Source organism: Cygnus atratus, chromosome 16, assembly GCF_013377495.2.
Source record: "Cygnus atratus isolate AKBS03 ecotype Queensland, Australia chromosome 16, CAtr_DNAZoo_HiC_assembly, whole genome shotgun sequence".
Lineage (NCBI taxonomy): Eukaryota > Metazoa > Chordata > Aves > Anseriformes > Anatidae > Cygnus > Cygnus atratus.
In genome coordinates this window covers 13,071,515-13,096,198 of record NC_066377.1, presented here as the reverse complement: position 1 = coordinate 13,096,198, position 24,684 = coordinate 13,071,515, and the positions used below count along the sequence as shown (strand labels likewise).

The 24,684-nt window shown below is 39.9% G+C and overlaps 2 protein-coding genes across 3 annotated transcripts in view; both read right to left on the bottom strand.

Moving 5' to 3' along the window:
- Positions 1-18,788, bottom strand: part of DHX35 (DEAH-box helicase 35) — a 31,110-nt gene extending 12,322 nt beyond the window's left edge. For both annotated transcript variants that reach the window (XM_035548358.2, XM_035548359.2), the window contains exons 1-14: positions 18,701-18,788; positions 17,371-17,504; positions 16,922-17,014; positions 16,023-16,100; positions 13,951-14,055; positions 12,662-12,723; positions 11,970-12,039; positions 11,431-11,490; positions 9,506-9,618; positions 8,511-8,607; positions 7,263-7,421; positions 5,767-5,977; positions 3,544-3,668; positions 2,742-2,796 (exon numbers count right to left, since the gene is read on the bottom strand). In XM_035548358.2, the coding sequence (XP_035404251.1) occupies positions 2,742-2,796; positions 3,544-3,668; positions 5,767-5,977; positions 7,263-7,421; positions 8,511-8,607; positions 9,506-9,618; positions 11,431-11,490; positions 11,970-12,039; positions 12,662-12,723; positions 13,951-14,055; positions 16,023-16,100; positions 16,922-17,014; positions 17,371-17,504; positions 18,701-18,740 (1,402 nt within the window). In that variant the 5' untranslated portion in view covers positions 18,741-18,788. The remainder of the gene's footprint in view (positions 1-2,741; positions 2,797-3,543; positions 3,669-5,766; positions 5,978-7,262; positions 7,422-8,510; positions 8,608-9,505; positions 9,619-11,430; positions 11,491-11,969; positions 12,040-12,661; positions 12,724-13,950; positions 14,056-16,022; positions 16,101-16,921; positions 17,015-17,370; positions 17,505-18,700) is intronic.
- A 764-nt stretch (positions 18,789-19,552) lies between these two features.
- LOC118248826 (protein FAM83D-A-like) lies at positions 19,553-24,660 on the bottom strand. Its single transcript, XM_035548196.2, has 4 exons — positions 24,157-24,660; positions 22,440-22,607; positions 21,731-21,855; positions 19,553-21,521 (listed from the first exon to the last, which is right to left on the bottom strand). Exons 1-4 carry the CDS (start codon positions 24,613-24,615, stop codon positions 21,131-21,133), a joined length of 1,143 nt encoding a protein of 380 aa, XP_035404089.1. The 5' UTR covers positions 24,616-24,660; the 3' UTR covers positions 19,553-21,130.
- Positions 24,661-24,684: the final 24 nt, after the last annotated feature.

Sequence of the window (24,684 nt, the reverse complement as noted above, 5' to 3'; positions counted from 1 at the left end):
CACTCTCCAACAGTTTAATGTCCTTTTTGTACTGTTGGTGCCCAGAACTGCACACAGTACTCGAGGTGAGGCCACACCAGCGCAGAGTAGAGCGGGACAATCACTTCCCTCGACCGACTAGCAAGGCTGTGCTCGATGCACCCCGGGATATGGTTGGCCCTCCCGGCTGCCAGGGCACACTGCTGGCTCATATTCAACTTGCTGTCAATCACAACCCCCAGATCCCTCTCTGCGGGGCTGCTCTCCAGCCTCTCGTTGCCCAGTCTGTACGTATAGCCAGGGTTGCCCCTTCCCAAGTGCAGAACCTGTCACTTGCTCTTGGTAAACTTCATGCAGTTGGTGATCAAATTCAAGCTCTCCAATCTGTCCAGATCTCTCTGCAATTTACTATCTTAAAATAAGTATCCCTTCATTTAGAGATATTTAACTGAGTTCCCAAGTATGGAAAAGGAGAAATTTACACCTTTTTAACTTTCTACAGGTACATCAAGCCATAATCCATTGGTTTCTGCTGAATTCTACAAGTCTCAAAGCAATTATGCATGAATATATACAGCTTGTGCACAGATGCCTTTGTAGCAATACGCCTGAATATAAACCAAATAAATCAGAGCTCTGCTTAAAGATAAAGATATTGCTAAGATTATTATTGAACATGCTCAGCAGAAATTATTCAAGAGTCTTGTCATTAAGCTTCAAGTAACAATCACTAGTAACATGTGATGGGCTGAAGGAGACAAAGTTATTTTAAGCTTAGCTGGAGTGGTTGTTTCTGATAGGCAATAGCTTACACAAATCTTCACCAAAATCCTGGATCTGAAGTAAAGCTGAAAATTAAGTCACTTTTTGCCTACTTATCTGTATACCCCTAAATTATACTTAAAACTTACACCAGCTGACAACTGAGACCTTCAAAGGAGCATCAATGAAGGCTAAGAGGTGCTCCTGATGTAATCTGTTTGCACCACTGTAAAAATAATTGGTCTGAGAACAGTGATGTGTTTATCCAACAGAACTATCTCAGCCTTAACAGCGTTTGCTCTGCACGTTTCTGTTGGCACTGCATTGGCACAATAGGGTCCTGACCCTAAACTGCACATTTGCATGCTGTTACAATGCAAATGATGAAACACATGTTCATACTTGCGTAAGAGATTTATTCATGACTGCACCTGCAAACTCTTGGGCAGCTTCACCTCTGCAACTTAAAAAAAATAAAAAAAAAAATCTATAGTAAGCCACTGAAAACCTTAAACTTCAGCAAAAATTTGAGAGTGAATCTATATCATGCACATACATTCCTTTCCATCTCAGACACCAACATCAGCCCTTCTCTGCTTTGCTACAAAAGCTGGACAGCCAACAAAGTGACAGCTCTACACTTTCCTGTGAACCTACCATGAGCATAACACTTTTGCCAAAACATCAACGAGCTAATCAGTGAGTTTACTGACCTTTCCTCTCCATTTCCCTAAGGTGGCTTTGGCTGCAAATTCATCCTTGCAACACACTTTGGAGCCAGTGTTCAGGCACTTGTTCCAAGCTTGAAATGGCTGCCAAGAACCAAGTGCCTTGAGTGAAACCTTCCTTCACAAGATGGAAATGAATCAGCACAGAACAAAATCACAGCCAAGAGAGCTACAGTTCCATGAGAATAAGAATCGTGCTGATTGCCACAAGTTACAACATGGCATTTGTAAGTGACGTAAAAACAGCTCCAAATGTCTAGAAGCTTCCAAACTTTACAGCCTCTTTTCTACTACCCTTTTCCTAATGTTTACATTATGTAGCAAATACTGTTAACTTAGTATTTGTAGTTAATTAAAAAGTAGAGCAGACTTTCATTTTGATTACTTGTTCTTACATCAAATTTTTGTTTTGCTTTAAGTTGGTTGTGCTCAAAAAGATTAAATAGCTGTCAGAAAAGAACTGTTCTGATAAACAAAATTAGATGACATACGTTCTGCTAACCACAACAAAACAAAACTGAAAATTTTGTATAAAACTATTGCTAGAGTGTGATTTTAATGTTAGCAGTATTCAACAGGAGCATAACAAATACAAACCAAGACGAACACGTTTAACCTCTACCAAATTTGAGAATATGCTATGACTAGTAATTTAGAAAATATTATAAAAAGATACTCTATGAAGTAACTAATAAAAAAGTACTTTGAATTATACTCTCATGGTTTTCCATGTGCCTTAGCATGGTTTCCAGGAGGATCAGTCCCATGATCTCGTCAGGCACAGAAGTAAGACTGACTGGCCTGTAGCTCCCCAGCTCTTCCTTTCTTCCCTTTTTAAAAATAGGGGTTATGTTTCCCCTCTTCCAGTCAGTGGGAACTTTACCAGACTACCACAACTTCTCAATAGTACTTTCATGAGAAGAATCAACAAGGCAATATGCAGAAGATAACTACAAAGTACACTTTTAAACAGTTAAATTCTAGTTTTATACTCCATTCAACTGATTTCTAGTTGCTCCCATAAAGTTACTGCTGCTTTTTGCTTGCTTACCTGTGTAAAATAACCTTACAGTAAAAGAAAGTAAACTCAGGCAGCTGAAATACTTTTCAAAAAATAAAAAAAATAAGTTTTTCACTGGTCAAATCTGCTACTTCTCTTACTCTGTTCTCAAAAGCAAACTTAATTAACATCCATCCAATCATCAAATCCAAATTAACAATGTTTTTCATAACTTCTGTAAGATAACTAAGTAAAGCAAAGTATATTCTCACCTCCTAAAGCATACAGCAATTCCAAAGCTTGTACCATTGACTGTGCAGGAGGTGGCTGTGAAGAAAAAACACGAATTGTTTAAAAGTTATCATCACAGAACACATGAATTTTCACAAAAATTCTTCCACAAAATCATTACATTCTAATTATCTACTTTCTTAAGCAAAATGAAAAGAGTTCTCAGACTCTTCCTGTCAGCTTCCATTAACCACCAGTGCTGCAAGCCAAATCCATCTCAACAGGCTCATCATGATTACTATGACACTCTCAAGATCCTATCAGCATACAGAATTAGGCCAAGCTAGAAAAGGCAAACTTTCTTTATCCAGAAGTGACTGCCGTAACAATTGCTTCTTAACTTTCTCTTCTAATGCTATCATATTTAGTTATCAATATAAGAGTAGCTAGAAACTTCACAGAAATATAAGAATTGGTATTGCTCTTTTTAATGAGACAGATTTAGTTCTGTAGATATTTCTTTTCCCCCTACAAATTTAGTGTAGGACAACTAGTTAGTTTTGCAGAACCTTAACGTGTTTTTCTTCCCAAGCTGTTCTCAGCACTTCTAACAGCAAACTCCAGAATACAAACAGTCGTTATTTCTAAGTTGCCACACACATTACTTGTACTAGCTGATTTCCATAAAGCTATTTTACTGCCTGATAGTAGGCAATGAGGCATGCTTTCCAAATTAACAGGGCAATAATTACTGGTTAATGGTTCTATGGGTTACCAGCAAGTCATCTCACAACATCTGTTCTCACTAAAGAAAGACGACAGGCTCCATTGTCTAGGACTCACTGAAAGAAAGGGGAACCTGAGCACGTTGTCAATTCCCAAAGCCTTCAGCTGCAAGATGACAGGTGCAAGGTTACTGCGCTGCATCTCAGGAATGGTGGACTTCGGCAACTTCTCAAAGTCTTCCTCTGTTGCAGGAGAAAACAAAGCCGTTTGGGATTCAACTCTTACCGTGGGCAAGCCAACATGACAGAACTGTACCCATTTCAAGTTAAAATTGAATTTGAAAGACCAAACAGGTGTTAAAACAACTAACTCAAAGATGATGTTTCTCCAATTACTGTATTTAAAATTACTTTAATGTGAAAATTCTGTTTTATCTACACTGGTGATTCTGTACTTGACCCACATTTCAATTGGAAATGTAAATTCTTCATAAAAATCTGGAAATACTTTATTTTTCTTCCAATAGTTTGATATAATACTATAAAAAAAAGCTTTGATTTTAAAAAAGGGACAAGGAAAAGTTCAAAACAAACATGTTCTCAATATAAAAATACTATTTTTAGTAACTATTCAAGTCAATGAGGTTTTAAAAAGCGTATTGAAAATAATGACTAAGGATTGAAAAACAATTTATTCAGCAATGCCTTTTTTTTTTTTTTTTAAAGGCATACTTACTATAAATTCTAAGCCTGGAGAAACACTTCCTGTAAGGTCAAAACCCCCATAACCTCTCTATCCATCTCTTCTGCATTACAGAAGGCAGCAGAGACACATTCCTATGCTAAACTCAACCCAAATCAAGACAAGAAATACCTCACTTATTTTTCATGTCCCTACAGAAACTTCCTCTCTCTCTGGTCTCTCTCATACCTTCACTAAGACAAAGGTCGCTTACCTTTTCTGTACTTTGGTCCAGTCAGTGCACCTTTTATTTATTATTTTTTTCTTTAATGTTTCTTAAAACACTCATCATTAGGCCATCTCTGGAGCACACGAGAATAACTTAAGTATAGTCACGTAAGAGATTATGTTGACAGGAGCACTAAAACCACAAAGGCTGACTAATCCTGAGACGCAGTATCATCATGGCCACCTACAGAGTAAAAGTGCTCAGTGCCACTACAAATGTCGTAAGAGATCACGGTGGTATCACCTGAATTCTTAAACAATGCTCTACAGTTCCACATGGAAAAATACTGCAAACCAATATGGGAAAAGGTGCTCTGTTTCAAAGATGCAAGGACCACACATGCGAAAGACAACTATGAAATAACTTTTTTTTTTTTTAATAAGATGTATCAGCAAGAAAAATGCTCTGTAGTACATCCAAACACCTACCTTGTGAAATGCAAGCAGATCTCACACAGATGTATTTTAACAGTATCACCCAGACCTAATGACAAATTATTAATCTCAACAATCTACTAAGCACTTGCTTTAGTCTGCAGGCTCTCGTCCATTAAAATGTCTGCTGAATTTAAAGCAAAAGCAATTACATTAACTCTCGGTTCTTCACTGGACACACAAATTTAGGGAATAAGTCATGTCTTTGTTTAATGTGGCAAGTGCTGGAAAGCACATGTATGTTGCAAAAAGATATAAGCCTCAAAGCTGCAGTAAATCTAGAGAGAACCTCAGGCACGTAAGCTACTACTGTGCTCAACTGTAAAGCCTTTTCTCATTAAACAGCTGAGAATAGAGACAGTTGGATTGCAGCTTTCTGAACACTGCCAGGTGGCTGACAGATCCATTCGTAATACTTATTTTTCTACAGTGCCAGCCTAAATAATTCAGGATAGCATTTGGGGTTGGCACCTATTGCTCTGAAAAAGAGATCACATAAGGAAGTTTTCCTCAACCATCTGATGAATCCTTTATTAGACACGCAGTCTAAAGGGGACTTTAGTCACAGAGGAGAGTGTCATATGCGAAGCAAATCCTCAGAAACCAAAACAGGAGTGTTTTTTCTTTTTTAACCAAGAAAGGTAAATGAGTAAACTTGTCACTCTGAAAGCTGTCAGCAATTGCAAGCCTGAAATGTTGATACAACCTCACTGCACTTTCCCTGCTCAGTTTGTATTTCTGTTTCATAAAAACGACTCAGTTTCCAATGCTTAGCATGTACAAACAATGCACTTTCAAATATGCCAAAGGAATAATCAAGGGAAATTTCTATCTCTTGCTGAAAGAAGAAAATGCAGTTTTGTTCCCCTTTAGCTAATGCTAAAACAAAATGCAAGTCATACCAGCAGACTCATCTTCCCTACACAAATTACTGACCTGTATAAAGTCTGTAACATTTTCCAGAGCGGTTCCGGCCGGCACGCCCTGCTCTCTGATTAGCTGACGCTTTGGACACTGGTACCACCACGAGGCATTCAATGGCTGTTTTTGGATTATAAGCCCGAAGCTTCACAAAACCACAATCAATTACAAATGTAATTCCATGAATTGTGATAGAAGTCTCAGCAACGTTGGTGGCTACTATCACCTGCAGATATGAACACAAGGAGGATACTGTGAAATGCCCCAATTTCCATTACACTGTCAAGTTACCATCAGTGCACCAGGACTGAAATACAAGCCTCCATTTGAGATTGAAACTGTTGTATTTGAGTTCTTTCAATCAACACACACTGCAGTTAAAAAAGACACAGCGGACGCAGCAGAAATAGCTGTCAACTTGAAGTAAGCCCAGTGTTTCACAGTTTCACAATTAATTTCTTATTCAGATTTATTCTCCCTTCATAAAAGCAGTAGAACTTGGCTGTGTTTACAAAGAAAACCATTATCTGACTGCAAATTGAATGTTATTATGTAGTGAACTAGAGTATCTTCTCTCTGCTTCTCAGTTATAGTGAGCTGTTACTTGTAACACTCATGCAGGGCAGGAGATAAGAGGGGGGCAGAGTTGATTCATTGTTCCATGTTCAGTATTTCTGCAGACATGTCCTAAAATATTAAAAAAAATAATTACTCCCTGCTGACAGGGGGAATTTTAATCCTTATTTCACCTGAAAATAAAAAAAAGTAAGTCTTGGCAATTAATTGACACATCCTGGAGAGAAAATAAGTATTTATCACTCAATGTTTTCCAACATCAGATGAACAGTTTTACTCATTAGACTCCAGCAGGCACACGAAGTATAACAACTCATCCCTGTGTAACTGACAGCTTATCTCAGCCCCAACACAGGCTCTGCCTAAGCAGAAAGCACTAATAATTGTGACCAATTGGATGACAGTTCTGTGATGTTTAAACATCCAAACAAGACTTTCAGAAGTCAAAACAAAGCATTTTCTATGTAAGCCAAGCAAGTCTTAACTTGTTTCTTAAGTGAAAACAGAGCATTTACCCACTGTCATTAGTTTTTCCTTTACTAATAGAAAATAGACATAAACAGTCCACAGAAAGGAAAGAAAACAGGTGAAAGCAGAAGACTTCAGGGTGTAAGAAGCTGCAACTGGATATAAGCAAAAGCTGCAAGTGGATACAGACACACATAGCATGTAAAACAGCTCTTAAAAATTGAGGAGTTGAAGTAGGCAGGAGAGCTAGAGCTAACTTATCTAGGAACGATGGAAGATGAAAAGGGAAGACAGAGAACATGATCTCAGTTCGCAGTATGAAAATGACAGGCACTATCAGGAGATGCAAAAAATCTTCATCCATAGAAGTTCACAATAGTCTTGTGATGTGAACGTTATATATGGTACCTGTGAAACACAGACGCCCTTCTGGGTGGTAGAAATGAAGACATAAATTACAACTGTACCTTCCTGACATTGCGAGAAACTCTCTCAAACACTTTCATTTGCTCCGGATAAGGCAGCCCAGCATACATGGGGAGAACACGGAGGTGTCTTTTCATTCCAGTACGAGAAAGGGCCCGAGCCTGTTCTATAAGCATTGAAACAACAGTCTCCACTTCCTCCTAGAACCACAGCAAGACAAAAAAGGGCATGTGGGAATTTTCACTTTAGTATCATACAGCTATCACCTGTGCAAAAAAAAAAAGCACAAAAATAATCCTAATATAGTTTTAGTTGTTCAAAATCCAGGACCACATGAATAGCTCCCTCAATTTTTAAATATTCTTATATTAATTGCCATTTCTATGAAATATATATTTATATAAAATATTTATATCCATTTATTCGAAACAGCGTTCCTTCACAAATACATGAGAAAAATCGCAACGGAAGGACTGAACAGAGCTCAATAAGGAGGAGGCAGGCCTGTTTTTCTGCGCATCTCAACGCGTGAGAGAGCAAAATGAGAAGCCATATTTTGACTGTGCTGTGGATCTTGATGAGGTATGACACAGTACCAGCATTAACACCTATCCTCACATTTTCTCAGAGATTACATTCAGAGATCAACTGCGGCATCTCACTCAAAAAACACAGACAACAAAACGTTTAGACATTGCCTTATCATATATTAAATTCACTTTTTCAAAGTTGAATCAATAACGGGGATGAAAACTTTCTTGTAGAAACACGCAAGACGCTAGTGAAGCTATTCAAGGTAGCTTGCTCTGCACTGGAAGAACGATAAGCCACCTCCCATTTACTCTTCTGGGCTGCAAAGTGAGCTGACAGGCACAAACAGAGCAAAAGAGACTAGCAGATCTCATAGCAATTTGTTTTTCTGTCACAGACTTCAGATTTCAAGCCTAACAAATGAAAATTCCATTTGCCCTATTAATGATGATTCACTGTCAATTTTAACAACTTTGTAGGTGTGACTAGCACCAAGAAACAAGCTGTTCCGCGTATCAACAAGGCCATAACCATACAGCATTAAACAAGGGAAAACATTATCCATTACTAGCTCTGATAAATTCAGACCTAATTACATTTTCTGAAAGTCCTTGGGACTGGCCTAATTCTGCTCCCATTGACCCAGAAAGGTTCATCATCCTTAACGACTGTAAAGTAAGCACAGCTAGGGAAAGATGGAGACTTTGCAAACCCAATAATACAGCACTGTAAAGCAAAAAAATTGCTTTTGTCTATACCTGGCCAGTTAAAAATGCCAGTATATCACCATCATTCTCCATCTGGTGAATTTTCATTGCAGTTTCCACAGTTGATTTTACGTAGTCTGGAACAGGACTGTGGGGAGAAAAAATAGCAGAGATGTTAGTAGAAAAGTAAATACAGATGCCTCACTTATGTAAGAGTAGAATAAAAAGCTAGCTTTTGGACACTGCATATCACATGCACAACATTTAATTCAGGATGTATTCTTGGGAATCAGCCTTCGACAATTCATTTGTTTCCTTGACACCAATGTAAGTTTTAAAAAAAATGTCTTTCTACATGTGTTCTGTTGCTGTAAGCAACATCCCATCATTTCAAGGGCTTTTTTTAATGCTGTTTTTCCAAGCAAATATGCAAGTGTTTACTTCAAACGTATAACTCAGCTATGACCACGGGCCTGCTCTAAGAAAAGAAATGTAACCATAAGGATTTACACATGCTATTACCATATTTTTTCATATGATCAATTTACCATTTATTAGACATGTTCCCAAACACATCCGGGAACTGTGGCATCTCCCCAGAGTGAACTGACGTGACCAGAGCTGGTTGTACAAATGTGAATTCATGTATACAAGTTAGAAGGTTCTTTTGAGAATTCTGTTTTAATGATTTCCACTTCGGGGGCCTTTGAGAGGCTATATGCATTTATTGCAAAATGAAACTGATGGATGAAGAAAAGACCTTTCAATTTGTCCACAGCTTTCACTGTTTCATCACTTTTGTACTTATGTTCCTGCTCTTCACAAAACCAGAAGATTCATTCAATCTGAAAACAACACTACACTTATATCCTTAATTTCTTGGTATGAAGGCTATGAAAATATTTTGAAAGAACAGCTCTGTTTGCCAAATCAAATGTTACACCTCCTTACTGCTGGTTTGTGTTTCTGACCTTTAACTTAGTCAAAATGACACCACGGTCAGACACTCTCCTAATCATCACTGAGAAGATCAAAGAGAAACACACCTCTGTAAGTAAAAGATGTCCACTGGAAACGTTCTCCCCTCCACAGTAAGGATCACACTGGTATCTTTGCTGGGGTCACCGGTGTCATTTTGATTAAAGAAATCCCTGAATTTCTACATTAAAATAAAGACAAACGCTTTCAGTTTGATAAATTCAAAGAAGCGAGGGAAAAATCTAAAGACAATAAGAAGTCAAAATACTATTACTTGAACACATTCTTCACAAATTCGACAGTCTTTTAATAAAGTACTAAATAAAAAAAATGATTTTGTTGCCTTATATTCTGGTTGGGATTCAGGCACTGGAAAAAGTAGATGTATAATCTTTTTTCTGGATCTAGCGAAGCTAAGTAGAACATAGAAATCATTGTTCTTACAAGTTTGAGTGAGGCTTGCACATTCTCACCTATATTTTTTGGATAAGTAAATTTTACAGTTTCTACTGAAAACCAAGATCTCACTTTGTAAAAGCAGAGTTAAGCTGATTTATGTAAGTTTGGGACTTGTGTTGTGAGACACTTCCATAAATTTTAAGTTTATCACCATGAAATATTTAAATACACAATAACAAGAGTGAACAGCAAGAACGCAAATAATCCATCTCAAATCAGAGATACCACAAACTCTCTGTATTTAAACAAACGTATATACAGTCACTAGTTAGTATGAGTAAAATTACTAGTACTTTACATTCACTGCAAAGGCAGACTATTATCATGTTCTCTAATGTAACGTACAGAATACACGGTATTATACGTACTACCAAAGCACAGCATATTATCACTATTTATTGCATATGGTATTTGTCACTAAAGGAAGTCTCAGTACACCTGCATCATCAGTGCTAGATGCAGCTCTCACCACCACATCTCATGAAAGACGTAGTGGAGTTCAGAGAAGTACAGAGAAAAGCAATGAACACGATAAAGGAGACAGAGTAGCTGTCTTACGAGGAGAGGCTGAAAAGGCTGGGACTCTGCCTGGGGAACCAAAGGCACACAGCTGAGGTTTACAAAATCAAAAGGTGAGAGAAAACGTTTTTTTTGCTTGAAAAATCCCATACTACTTGAACTAGGAGGCACTTGATCAACCTAGCATATTTAAAAGAGCATCTCATTAAATAGTAGGTGACAAACTTCTGGAAATTGCTCTCACATGAGGTCACGGAGACTTACAGATTCAACAAGCAGATTCAAAGACAAATTAACAAATGGCAGGTCCACAAACAAATGCTAGAAGGAAACAGCAGGAATGTACTCTCTAAAAACCCTATTATAACCATTGTGGATGCTGAGGCAGCTCAAAAAGAAATGGACCCACAGCAAACGGACGGGATCTCCCTAAATAGCATTTCCCAGTGCTGCAGCCGCTGCTACATACAGATCACTGTGCTGGATGAACTGCTGCTCTGATCTAGGAGAAAATTTCTGTTCTTACTCAAAGTTAAACTATGACATTTTTAATAAGTTAGATAAATTCCCAGAGGCTGCAAGTCAATCACAGAGTTTATTTCTCACTGAAATAAAACCTCCTTGCCTGTCACTTACTTTTAATGGTCTATGGTTGTCTCAAATTATTGGTATCAGTAAAACAGAACTAAACCAATGTCTCTTACTAGATTAGATTAAGCCAAAAGAACATCTTTTTATACAACAATGCCACTAAGATGAAAAAAGCCATGAATATATGAAAAACAGATTCATATTTAAACTTACTTCCAAAGAAATTTGGTAATGTAATACGTAAAGCAAATATAGCAACCTAACTGTAGCAGATTTTTTTTCCTGCATTCCTTCCCCTCTTCACCACTCAAACAGAAGCAATACTTCACAAGAAGAAAGCAGCACAGAAGATAAGCTGTATATAAACAGAGGTGGAGCTGCCACTTCAGGTCACTTCATTACAAACGAAATTTGAGGGATATACCTCTGCATCCAAGGTGGCTGAAGCCACAATCAGTCGAAGATCCCCACGCTTCTTTTGAATCTAGTAGTATCAAAGAGAGCAAAAACATCCATAGTAAAAATTATTTTCTGAGGTATAAGGCTAGAAGCAAGTTTTAGAGCATCAACCAGAGAACTGTGTGTGGAGCTTTATATAATTAAGAGTAAAAAACAACTGGGGGTATTCAGTGAGTAATCACAGTTTACTCTTAATTTCTGGTGGTAGTCAGATCCTTAGTAGATTGAAAGTCAGCAGCTCCCTGTGAGATTACTTCACACGATCATCAGCAGCAGAACCAAGATTGTCTTTTTGCTATTACCACATAAAGAGAAAAGCCAGCCTTACAGGGAGGAAACAGAGCAACCCGAGTGTCAGATGTATAATGTACAACAGGCTGTAAGATAAATGAGGAACTAGAAATCTCCCTCTCTCAAATGGGTCCACTAACCAGCCATCAAGACCAGAGGTCTAGCAAAAACGATTGCAATGAAAAAGGTTAGAGGACACTAAAAAAAAATAACCTTTTTTAGTAGGCCAATGGCAACATCTGTATAGAGAGTCCTTTCATGGGCTTCATCCAGCATGAGAACACTGTGAATAAAGCAGAAAGGTAAGATTTTAGAAATGGTTAGATTAACACTAGAATCTCTATCTTCCTAAGTTCTATGAAATATCATTGTTTGAAATTTGTTGTTGGCTTATTAGTGTTTACAGCCTCTTAGAAAACTGTGGAGATTAAAAAAAAAGAGAACAAAAGCAAAAAGGGAGGGAAAAAGTAGCTAATGCATGTGGTACAAACACAATGTTCTTTATTCAGGCTGGTTTTTGGAAAGGGGTGGAAGAAGCAAGGTTTATCTTCACTATACTGCATAGCTTTTTTTTAAAGAATAAACCTGTGGTTTTTTGTTTGTTTTATTAATTATTATTAGCATAAGAAAGAAAAAAAAAGTTTAAAACTAGTATATGAATCAATTCAGACTCCACAAGGTACATTTATGTTTTGTTCCAAAAATCACAGCACCAAATCCTGCTGGGTTTGGCATTGCAATGATCAGTTGATTTTCTAACAGTCTTTACAACATAAAGAATTCAATCTCCTGAATAATTTTCACATCTTTTTATTTAACCTATCGTACCTCAGCCTAAAAAAAAAAAAAAAAAAAAGCTGTCTAACAAGTTACACTTCAGCAAGCATCATTCCACGTTTCCTTACCTGTATCTTGTTAATAGAGGATCAGCCATCATCTCCCTCACCAGCATACCATCAGTTAGGAACTAAAAGTGAATGCAAAGAAAAATGTTAAAAACCAAACAAACGAACAACACACACCCTAACAGATAGTCCTAATGACCCATGTGATTTTTTAATATGAATATTTTTTTGCCTGCAGTTTTACTTGTCTTTCATTTTCTAATGATCTATTAAGCTGAATTACTTCCAGCTACAGAAGCCAAATCTATTTCTGAGTATTAGCCTGGAGATAAGCAGAGAGATTGGTATTGAATCAGTATTGAACTGTTGAAAATGAGTTGTTTTCACAATGAAAATATAATGGACTGGAAGCAATGGAATGCTGCAACAGAAGTTTCTTCACACTCGTCTGTAACATGACAATCTCTTCTACAGATAACGTTCTCCATGTCAGTCCAGTTTTGACTCTCTCAAAGTAAACTACTTAACAGCAATCGGGTATCTGACCAGAACACAAGCCTTAACATTCCAACAAAATACAACATGTTAATTTAATAATTTCTTCTTACTAGCCAGTGGAAACAAACCAGCTTCCCATAGCCATCAAGCAGAGTTTGACTGAGGACTCCAACTTTGACTTTGAATTGGGCAAGAACTTGTTGTCAAGGTAAAAACCTCCAAATTTCCAAGCCCAAATGATGAATCATCATAATCAAAAATGAATAAACATCTTTATCTCTTTCAAACTGCTATTAGTCTCAGAAAAATAAAAATTAAAAGACTAAATTCTCATTCACCCTCATTCCTCTTCCAACGTAACTAAAGCAAACTCTCGTCTGTACACTACAGAAGCAAAATGTTGCTCAGAGGGCTAAGGAACAGCTGCAAAGCTCGCTATTTAATCCATATTAAATTACTCTCAGTTAGCCTGCTCATCTTCCCTTTTATGTGCACTTTTAATCAAAATCTATTTTTAGGGTGGTGAGAATAGTTGTGCTTTGATTCACTGCAGCCTTTCACTATGACTTCAAATGGTGTATCAGGTCACACTAGCACCGTATCAATAGCTAGCAACTAGCTTGAAAATCTCCTTTACTTTTAAAAAGGTGGCTGCCAGACCAGCAGAATACAGCACGTTCTAGTAAGGTCTGGAGAGCCACAACCATTTAAGCACACCCTTGGGATACCCACCCGGAAACCAGGAATGCTACCTGTTCTCTTTACTGGGCATTACAAGGTTCTCATTAATTTTGCAAAAGTACTTTAAGAGTTTCAGCTAACCTTTCCAGAGGAACCACATACTGTTTCACCTTAATTCTTGTAGCCTGGGGATCCGTGCAGTCATCGAAGCGAATACAATATCCAACTTCATGACCCAACACTGCACCCCTTTCATCAGCAACTCGGCCTGCGACCTGAGAAAAGAGATCCGCATAAACAAGAGACAGCCCACGGCAAACTTCACTCTGTCATCGTTTTGTCCATAGGGAATTGGCATTAAAACAGGAATAGAGCTACTGCTTCTAAAGAACTACTTGTTCTTAATGAAACACAATTCTGTTTCACACCACAGTGCATACCTAATATAGACCTGGTAAATACTTTTACGATGTTTCAGAACAAATCTGTTTCACACTGCTTCCACTTAGAAAAGCTACAGAAGTACTTTTTTGTGATAAGGACTCAGAGACCTACAAAAGCGGCCCCTCACTCAGTCACAAAGCTGGGGAAGGACTCCATACCTGCAATTGTGGGAATGCAGTTTAAGAACACAGCATGCAAACAGGACAGGCACATAGCATGCAGAAAAAAAGTCATCAGTTAAGCTAATCTGTCCCTGAACTTATTCAGACTTTTTTTTTCTTTTACATGAAGATGCTACTCTCCATTTCATAATGCAGAATTCCCTATGCAGACGTCAGACAGAAAAATGGCAGAATAATTAAAAGCAACAACAATTTTTGGAACAGTAGAGCTCTGGGCCAGTTTTAAGCCAAGAGCTCATTTAGCTAAAACTTGAATCATTTAGATTTATCCTACTGATTATTATGTATTATCAGATTATGATTTCAGCAAATTGCAGAAGACATTTAAAAGCTAAAAACACAATAAAAATCCAGAACACATACATTAGTTCTGTTTAAATTCCAACAGCAAGCTATCTTCAGTCATTTGAATGAGATTATAAACCATACTGGTAGGCAACAAATTCATTTTCACTTGGAATCTTAACACTCCTTCACTTTCAGGCAAGCCTTCAGGATAACTGTCAGCCTGAATTATGCAAGCAGAACTTCAGGAATTTCTAAACTACACTTTATGTCTCTGCAACTACTGCTCTTCACTTCTGACAGCCTCCATAGCCTAGCTGAGAGAGCGGGTAAGCAAACTGATTAAAGTTAAAAAAAAAAAGTTTAAATTCAAGTAATAAATCAAAGTAATAAATCATCATCAGCGTCTCTCATCTCCCTGCAACTGCCATATAGCACAGGCAGTTTGCAACATTCTTAAAGAAAAATCCTACTGTGACTATATACTAAGCGCTAGTTGAGTAATCCTATTTTAGACTTAAAAATAACATGCTAAGAGAGAAAAGGGAAAAGAGAAATAAGTTTGCCAGGAGAAGTCACTGCAGTATATGCAACATCTTGCGTAGAACCATCCAATGTCAGATGAATGTCCTATGAAGGGGAAAAGGAAGGACACTGCAGGCAGACTGCCCAAAGCCCAAGACGCAGCTCACTGCTAGGGACCGTTTCCTTAACCGCAGCGGATCTAGCCAAAGACCGCTGGATGAGATGATACAGCCAGGTAGACAACTGCTCAATCTTCTACGTTTTTACAAGAGACATATGCTGATGTACTGCAGTTACAGTTTAATGCCATTAATTAAAAAAAAAAGGCAAAATGAGGATTACAAGAAGGCACCTCAATTTTCTATAGAAAGAAAAGGAAATCAGGTATGAATTGCTAAAAAGAGGTACACCACCTCCCATTTCTTCCACTGGCAATGTTACTGCACACAGATTTGCATCGCTACTTTACTTTCAGAGAGCAGTTAGGGGTTACGCAAGCATTATTCTAGTTGAGAGTCAAACACAGCTCAACCTTGCACAGTCCTAACTCCCTGTACAGTTCTGCTGATGCCACTCAATTTCATTTCTATGCTTTTACCTCTGCAATTCTGGGACTGGAATCTTTGGCAAGGCCTACTAAGCCGGCTGAATTCAGCATATACTACCAGCAATTCTGGAAGGAAGATGAGCAGAAATGTCTGTTCACTCAGGAGCTCACAGAGTTGTCATTCCTGCCTTTCAGCAAAACTGCTACGAAATCGGAGGTTATAATGACAATAAAGTGAAAAAACTGTGGAGAAACTCACTGAAACAGCAGCAACTCGACGAGGCTGTGTCACCCCAACAACTCTTCCTTCAGCTGTCCAGCCAGCTTCTGCTAGGTACTGCAAACCAATATGAAGGATAAGAAATGAGTCACCTGTGTCATGACTACAGCAAGGTGTTGGTTCTCCACAATCTACGTTTCTTCCTAGTTCTGACACAAAATGATGTATGACCCTAGGAAATCAGTCACTTGGAGATTTTGTGCATTATTTATCTCACCATTAAAAACAATAAAGTACCATATTACTTCCTAAGCACATTAGCTTCCAGAAAGCATTCTAAAAGCAGTTCTTTGGGTCTCAAGTATTAATCTGATTTTTTTTTCTTTTCTTCTCTTTATTTTATAACCTCTTTGGGGAAAACGAAACTAAGCAGCACAAGACCAGTGCTCACACTGGAACAGATGACATTCATCATAACCCAAGAACTAACTTCTACATATTCTTGGACTTCCTTCATTCCTGTCACAACAGAGAAAGTTTTAAGAAAATACAGAAATATATACTTCAAAAATCTCCAAGAGCAAAGCTCATTAGAAACCTGCACCTTTTTTCCTACTCAAAAACATATTCTCTACAACATTTTAAACTTAAGTCTGACAGAATAAGGACACCTACTATAGCACAGTAACTACTATTTGTACCAGCATAATCTTGTTGCGTGTGGTCCTTCAGTGTAGCGAAAGAAGACTTTGTATTACAGATATATCAGCTCCTGCTATGCAAAATTAAGCTTTATTTTTCTCTCCTTTTGTTCACACACACAAAAAAGCACTGGTAAATTCCCACTCCTACAGTGCAGTTCAGGGATGCTCTTTTAACATTTCATGTAAAATTCCCTGAGGGAATATTTGATTTTACCAAGCTGAATGCACACTTACTTGTGGAATTTGCGTTGATTTCCCACATCCTGTTTCCCCAACAATCACCAGAGTTTGATAGTTCTCCACTAGATAAAGTATGTGATTTCTTAGCTGAAAGATGACATTTTAATCTCAAAAACAGATTTGTACAAAAATAAGAAAATAAATTAACATTACAGTAGTTACATAACGGCACATTAAATTCATTTTTACAAAGTACTTACTGTCAAAAGTTAAATCATACTTTGAAATTTACAAGCATTATATGTACAACATATAGTAACTTAAATCTACAAAGCTTGTAGATTTGCATTAAGGTAATAAACTTTTGCAGGAAATTTCCTGCATAAAGGAAATGCAACTATTGCTGTACGCTGTAAAATGTTTCTATGCTGCTTTCTCAAAACAAAAACATAAAAGCCAGGCACCACGCAACAGATTTAGTATTCCAAAAAGAACTTCTGTACCTTAAAAACAGGCAGCTTTTGTCTTTGTTGTTCAATAGAAAGGGAAGCATAAGGATTGTAGATGATAGTTACACCACTGCTCTCAGCAGGACTCTGCCTCTCCTCTGAAACACTGACACCAGGACCTTCTGTGCCTAAATGACATAATTTTAACAGGAAGAACACACGTCTGTCAACTGCGTCACAGTACTGCCAAAATCAGTATGTTCCTTACAAAGAAGGATCATTGATAGCAGCATGCATCAAAAGACCAACTTTTCTAAGAAAATAACCAAAAACATTCAATAAAACAAGCAAAAATTCTTTCAAATGAATTATCTTTCTTGAATAAGTATATCAATCTTTAAATGAAGATAAATGGGGAAAAAAAAAACACACAGGAAAAGTATACAGCAAGGTCTTGGGACCTTTCTTCTTCTGTGCAACAGCTCAGACGGAGATTCAACAGCCATCTCAGGAGTATACTCACAACTTTAAGCCAGCCAGCCATTTAACAGAACTTCTCTTGACTAACATGAACTGCATAAGCATTCAGCCTTGTCAGCTTATGAGGTACACCACTCACTTCAGCTCTGTATCTACCTTAGCAATTGAAATTTGATTTATTTCTGCTTCAAATTAACATAAAACTGCTGACAACCAAAAACACTGAATTACGTAAGCAAACCTGGAGCTAAACCTCATCTCAGTAAAGGAACGTATCATCTCTGGCTACATGCTCAACTGGGAAAGTCTGAAAGCAAAGAGAAGGCTTCTCCTGTTTTGTAGGATGTGCGTGTTTGGGCTTCTCCCACTGTTTAAAAACAGTTAGTCCCTACTCAAAGCTGCCCAGCAAGCTTCATAGCCTATTGACCCAATCTGAAGAGCCGTTAGCAATGCCTCTGATAGCTATCTGCTCCCCAGTACACCTGGGGAAGTTAAAAAGCTCAGAAGCCTCTTGTCCTGTCACTGGGCACCACCAAGAAGTATCTGCTCCAGCATTCCCTGCTCCCCCCAGCCGGCGTTTGTGCACACAGACACACCCCGAACCTCCCGTTCTCCAGGCTGTCCCTGCCACCCCCTGCACCGGCCCCACATCACCTCTGCGGCCCCTCGCAGACCCGCACCAACCCACCCCCGCCTGTGTGGTGCCGGGCAGCCCACGGAGCGCCCCGAGAGGTGCCGCAGGACGGCCCGGCTCCCCCAGCGTCCCTTCCGCAGAGCCCTGACCCGCATGGCCCAGAAATCCCTCCGGGCCGAGGGCACGGAGCCCTCAGCGGCTAGAGGCAGCCACGGGGAGCACAGGAGGCCGAGGAGGCCTCCCCCCCGGCCGAGGCTCCGCCGCCCTCACCCGGCCTCCAGAACTTCACCGGCCCCACGGGCGCCGCCATCTTGAGGCGAGAGGCCACGCGGCAGCGAGAGGCGGGGACGCACCGCCCATTGCCACAGTCCCGCCGCCCGAGCGGGGAGGCGCCGAGCGCGGGGCGGGCCTCTGGGCCGCGGCTGCTCCGCTGTGGTAACAGAGCCCAAAATTAACAGGCTGAAAGAGCTCAGCCTCCAAAGCGTCCTCCCGTCGTTAATTAACTAAAGATAATTGCTTCCCTCCCCGCCACGAATGATGCCACCTCACTGCGAACGTGAGGCGTTGCACTTCACGCCAGGCAACTGAGGGACTGAAAGCAATTACAGGAACAGTTACAGCCAGCGTTATTACAACCAATTAGAATTATTACCGAATCAAATTTAATCTAGAGTTTGAATTATTTAAGTATAAGATGGAGTTAAAAAAAAAAAAAGTAAGTTTCCAATAAGTAATGCTGTCAAAAATTCACACTTAAGGAAAAAATTAACCACATTTTATATTCCTAATCATTCTCCATAAATAACTTAACACACAAGCAGTGCATCTGTGGTGACAAAAGCAGAGTGCACTTTGTAACACTGTACTTCCCAGTAACTCCTGCTATGTCTCTGGATAAGCCCCTGATAAAACCATCATTCAGTTATATTTAAAAGACATTCTTAAAATTCTAGCTACTTATTTCAATGGAGTTGTCAGATGAAAAAAAAAAAAAAAAAACACTATCAAAAGTAAACACAATTGTTACCACAGAAGTTTGTACCATCAATATATTAACAACTGCTGAGAAAAAAAGTCCTACTTTGTGGAAATAGTGCCCTATTAAAATAATGAGATGAACAACAAAGTTAAAAAGTTGTATTTGAGAAAACAGATATACAGACAATCATCGCTGTGAAAGTAATATTGCACAAACAACATTTTGCATAGAGTACAAAATTATCATTTTGCCTTTACGGAAAATATAGTTAAGAATAAAAATATATATTTAAAACTTTTTTTTACATCAGGATAAAACCTAAGACTATTAACCTATAAACTATTGAACATTTACAAATTAGGAGTCAGAACTATTACATTTCCGTGTTTGTTAGCGTAGGACACACAGTAGTTGTATCCTAATCAGTACATTATTGCATTGTCAGTAAAGACCATTTCTGTACACTCGCATGTTCAATGTAATATTGTCCTACTGGCGTTTAGCATAGACCCATACAACATTCCCTAGCTAAGTTTATAGATTCCCCTTTGAGGCCCAGAATCCACAAGAATCCACTTAGGCAAGAATATACCCAAGATTTCTGCAGCAGCAGAGCCCCAAGAACATCTTGAGACATGGCACCATGGTTGGGTTACCAGGAGTTTCTGCACTGGAAGGCTGGTGGAATGTCAGTGCATCTAAGTACAACAGTTTGGGAGGGTGTTTTATTCATTTATTTTTCTTCTCCAGAAAGCAATGGATTTTTAAAAAATTGAGCTGACATGAAATTTTAAAATTAAATGCTTCTGACTTCCACATTATTACCTGTCAGGTGGAAGTAAGGTTTTTTTTAGAAGTAGCAGCATCTTTCCAGATTTCAGATCTAATCAGCTTTTCCCCATAAGAGCAGGCAGCAACCTGCAACCACAAAATAGGTATGTAATGCCAAAAAAAACTGTATTATTTGGCTTTGCTACAAATATTAGTAAATTGTTAGTAACATGACCCCTTGATTGCAGGCATTTAAAAATAGATTTTTTGTGATGGTCAGCAAGTATTCTTATTACCAAAGAGAAAAGGTAATTTGAAATTCAGTTATGAGAAAACTGTGATGGCCTGATGTGTTAACTCGTTCTGCCAGCTGCACAGCTTCATGTGAAGAAGACGTAACATTTGAGAACTAGGACTGGTAATTATCTATTTTCTAGATTATGACTACTACAGTTCTGTCATGAAACGGTTTGTGGAGCACAAGATCAAGCTTAGAGTGATTTCAGAAATGTACAGCAGTCCTGATACTCATCCTGAGAAGCCCTTTAAGCAATATATACATATTTAAGGCATATGGGTATAGAAAATAAAGTTTGAGCCACTGAGCCAAGACATTGCTAACCCATTAGCTTAAACCATTCAAGAACAGGTTGAAAAATGAAAAACTGACAGAACACTGCAAGTCAATAATGGCTTTCCAGGCGCTGGGAATTCTGTTGTCTTTGGTATTAAAGCACTTCTCAGCCTAAGACAATACCATAACTGTATCTGTTGCTCAGCAGTATAGAAGTGTTCAACTGAAACCATGACTCCAGTGTCCCTTTGTCTCAGTTTGAGGTTGGTTTCCCAGCTGCTCGCACACACATGCTGTAAGACAGTATGTCATGTAAGACGTGGACCATGGGACATGGTTTCGAGGTTCTGCGTCTCACTGTGAGTGAACTTGCAATTCATCTCTCTACGATCCAGTGTGGTCTCATAACTTGAGAGCCATTCCTCTTAGTCAGTGGCGGAGAAGCATGCATTGCATTATTTGACACATAGACTGCCTCCCTTGAGGCATGCAGCCAGTTTCGCTTCCTTTTTAGATTTCCTACAAATGCTCTAAGATACAAAAACTCCATTCTCAGGAAGTTTTCCCTGGTTAAGTCTCTGGAAGCCACTGTTATCCTGACCAGCTGATCCAACACCTTACTCTTCTTGCTGCTGGAAAACTCTTTGAGGCTGACAGGCTTTGACCGTGCATAAAGAATCCGAAACTCCTGGTCAAAGTGTGCAACTGCAGGGCCTGACAGGATCAAAATGTTACTGCTGTTCAGCTTCCCATCTGTCCATGTAAAACTAGCAAAAGAAGAATAAGAAAATTTCAAGTTAATTCAAAATGATAATAAAGATCAAAGTATTAACTGAAAATTCTCTTAACGGTGTGCCTTGTTTTAAGGCTAAATATTACAAGCCACCTGTTAATAAGTAAAGCAGTTTTGAAATGTAACTATTCTTGTCCATTTAAAGAAAATTGAAGTTAAAAAAAAAATGAAATTGCCACTTGCCTGTAGGAGCCTGTTGTCACTCTAATGCCATCGATTAACATGAACTTTTCACGGACTTTTCCAACAATTTTAGCACCTGACCTTGTGTAGTATGTGTTCCCAGTGATATTTCGAATTCTCATCGACTGTTAAAAAGAAAAGATATGGAAAGATTACATGAATTTCAAAGTTAAATGATTGCATTTAAAGGAGTAGTCACCGACAAACTACAAAGGTTGCTGTGCAGCACTGCAGGTTTCACCCTCCAGAAACAATTTTGTGTTGTTTTAGCAGGCAAAGAGAAAACACACTAAGGGACAACCCCATATACTGGTTGTGCATAATGTGATTGTAAAAAACGTTGCCTAATATCAGAGGGACCTGAACTCCACGCCTTCTTGAGAACCTCCTCCATCAGCCTTTGAAAGCTCAGCAAGCCTGAGCAACTCCAGTCATCCTTTTAGAAATCAGACATTCCTCCTTCATTTTCTTGAATACTCCACTCGTATTTGTGCTCAGAGAGCAACTGTGACAGCCTCTTGTAAAGATTTCAGCTTTTCTATTAACTACCTTCTTATGCAAGAATGGTTAAATCTTACCAGAAAGGGCTAGAGCTACATAAACCCCATTTTAAGTTATGTCAGCAGGCAAAATAGTTTCTTCTAACAGCTCAAAGATTACAGTTATTATAGGACCAACTCTCTATCCCTAGAGATATTACAAGGCTTACCTTTTCCTGTTCAAGGTCAACTCCCAGATCTCTGCACATTTTCAGAAAGTGGGAAAATGAAGACTGATCTAGAAGGATATATGCTTTAACTTGCCGCTGGCTACAAGCTTCCAAGAGGTCTCCGAAAATATCGGTATCTGTGAAGGAATCCATAACCAAGGCAATCATCTGCAACAAGTTTCAGAAGAAATCATTAGGCTGTTTCCACAGCATTCCAAGAGAGATGGCGTGTGAGGAATTTGCCTTTGAATTTAAATATTTTCCCCCCTATTTTCTTCTCCTTGGTGGTTATGCAACCTGGTAGTCTTCTACAGCACAACGCATTCTTCTGTTCACAGAACTGCTGAAACATTTAGGAGACATAAGAAATAGCAGAGAAAGGAAGAAATAACTGACTAGAATAAAGTTATGTGATGAGGAGGGTATTTTGGTAAAGATTATTATAGACTACAGTACACAGAGATACAGGAGATACAACATACTTCACTTCACTACAATCACTTATTCATGCCTCTGTATAGTTAAGAAAACAATATATACTGAACTCAAGGACGGAACCCATTGTTATTTGCCCCAGTTTTGGCATTGCTTGACTCACTTATAACAGATAATATCAATTAGGATTTTTATTAACCCATTGTAAAATTTCCTTTTTTTACAGTAATTAGAACTGTAATTTCACTAGTGGACTTTGAAGCTTTTTTTGCCCGGATCTGTATCGTTTTGGTTCATTTGGTACACGCAAACTAGCCTGAAAGCCTGTTGTGGAGAAACACCCCTTACCTATTTAAAAAAATTGGAGTTCATCACTAATTGCCAACAATGAGAGCTCCTGCACCTGTTCAATAATGCACTGCTCATGGCTTTTCATTAAGGTTGTACTAATGCCTTCCCCTTTTGTACTCCATAACTTCACCTTCAAGATCCAATTACACAAATCTGAGTGTTTCTGCCTTTTCCCTGACCTCTGGAGTGGTCCGCAAGACATCTCAAGGCATCCAGGAGACTGACACCTCTCCAAAAACTGAGCGAGCTCATATAAAAAAAGTCCGAAAAAGAAAGACGTTTTGCTGTCGGTCTTCTTCCGCTACACCACTCCTCCAGCTACACACACTGCTTGGTGTGACAGGAGCACTGAGCTCGCCGGGGGCTGTCTAGGGGTGAGATCTCACACCAATCAGACCAGTGAAAAAAAAACGTGTTGCTTCAGGATTTTCTTCACCCTCCCAGACGCCAAAACAGGGGTCTGGGTAAGACAAATTTGGTCTCTGATTCCTAGACAAGAGGTCTTCTCCTGAGGACAGTCCCCTTGCTGTTAAAAGCACTCTAAAAAAATTTTAAAAGATGAGCATATTTCCAAAACATAAATGGGTCGAAATCTTTCAAACTTTTCAAATAGGAAGCCAAATGGGAAAAAAAAAAAACTCACCTGCGTCCAACCGCGGCTGCTCATTGCACCTTTTTATGATAGATCTGAGCTTCCCCTGCAGCTTACGGTTCAGATTCCCGTGACATGCCGAGCAAAGCCCCGGCGCCCTGCCCGCGCTCCTCACACCTCCCTCACAGCTCGCCCCGGTGCTCGCTGCCCTCCCACCCCCTGAGTGCCGGGGCTCGGGCTGTGCGTGCCTTCGGGGCACCCCCTGACGGGGCGATTTATCGTGCTTTTTCTCCTAGCGAGGCAGCGAGGGGGAGCCGCCGCGGGGCCCCGCGCACCCACCTGCCGCGCGGAGCGGATCTGCCGCCGCACCGCCTCCTTGCAGCCGCAGCCGCTCTCCCCGCAGCCCGGCTGGAAGTGCGCCTCCACCCGCGTCAGCCCGCGGAAGGCGCCGCCGGCGAAGCCCGGCCAGCCCAGCTCCAGCGCCGGCGGCTCCACGTCCGAGCGCTCGGGGAAGTAGGTGAGCGAGGAGGCGGCCGGCGAGGCGCCGAGCGACGGCGGCTCCTCCTCGGCCGCGGCGGGCGGCACGGCGCCCCGCGCGATGGCCTGCACCTCGGGCTCCGAGAGGAAGGGCGGCAGCTGCTCCCGCCGCAGGAAGGCCCGCAGCGCCTCGGGGCCGCCCGCCACCAGCTCCTCCAGCGCCAGCCGCTGCGCCTCGCTGTACAGCCCCAGCTCCAGCCCGGCCGGGCGCGGCGGCCAGCGCCCGGCGCCCTCCTCCAGGCACTGCGACAGGTTGGCCATGGCGCGCCTCGCTGCCGCCCCGGCACTGCCTTTATAGCGGCCCCGCTGCCCTTCCCCGCCTCACGCCCG

Excerpts from the sequence above, each read along its gene's own strand:
- LOC118248826 (XM_035548196.2), bottom strand. The coding sequence starts at position 24,615 with ATGGCCAACCTGTCGCAGTGCCTGGAGGAGGGCGCCGGGCGCTGGCCG. Across the intron at positions 21,856-22,439 it reads TTGACCTTGAACAGGAAAAG|TCGATGAGAATTCGAAATAT; the intron begins GTAAGCCTTGTA and ends TCTTTTTAACAG. Across the intron at positions 21,522-21,730 it reads GTGACAACAGGCTCCTACAG|TTTTACATGGACAGATGGGA; the intron begins GCAAGTGGCAAT and ends TTCTTTTGCTAG.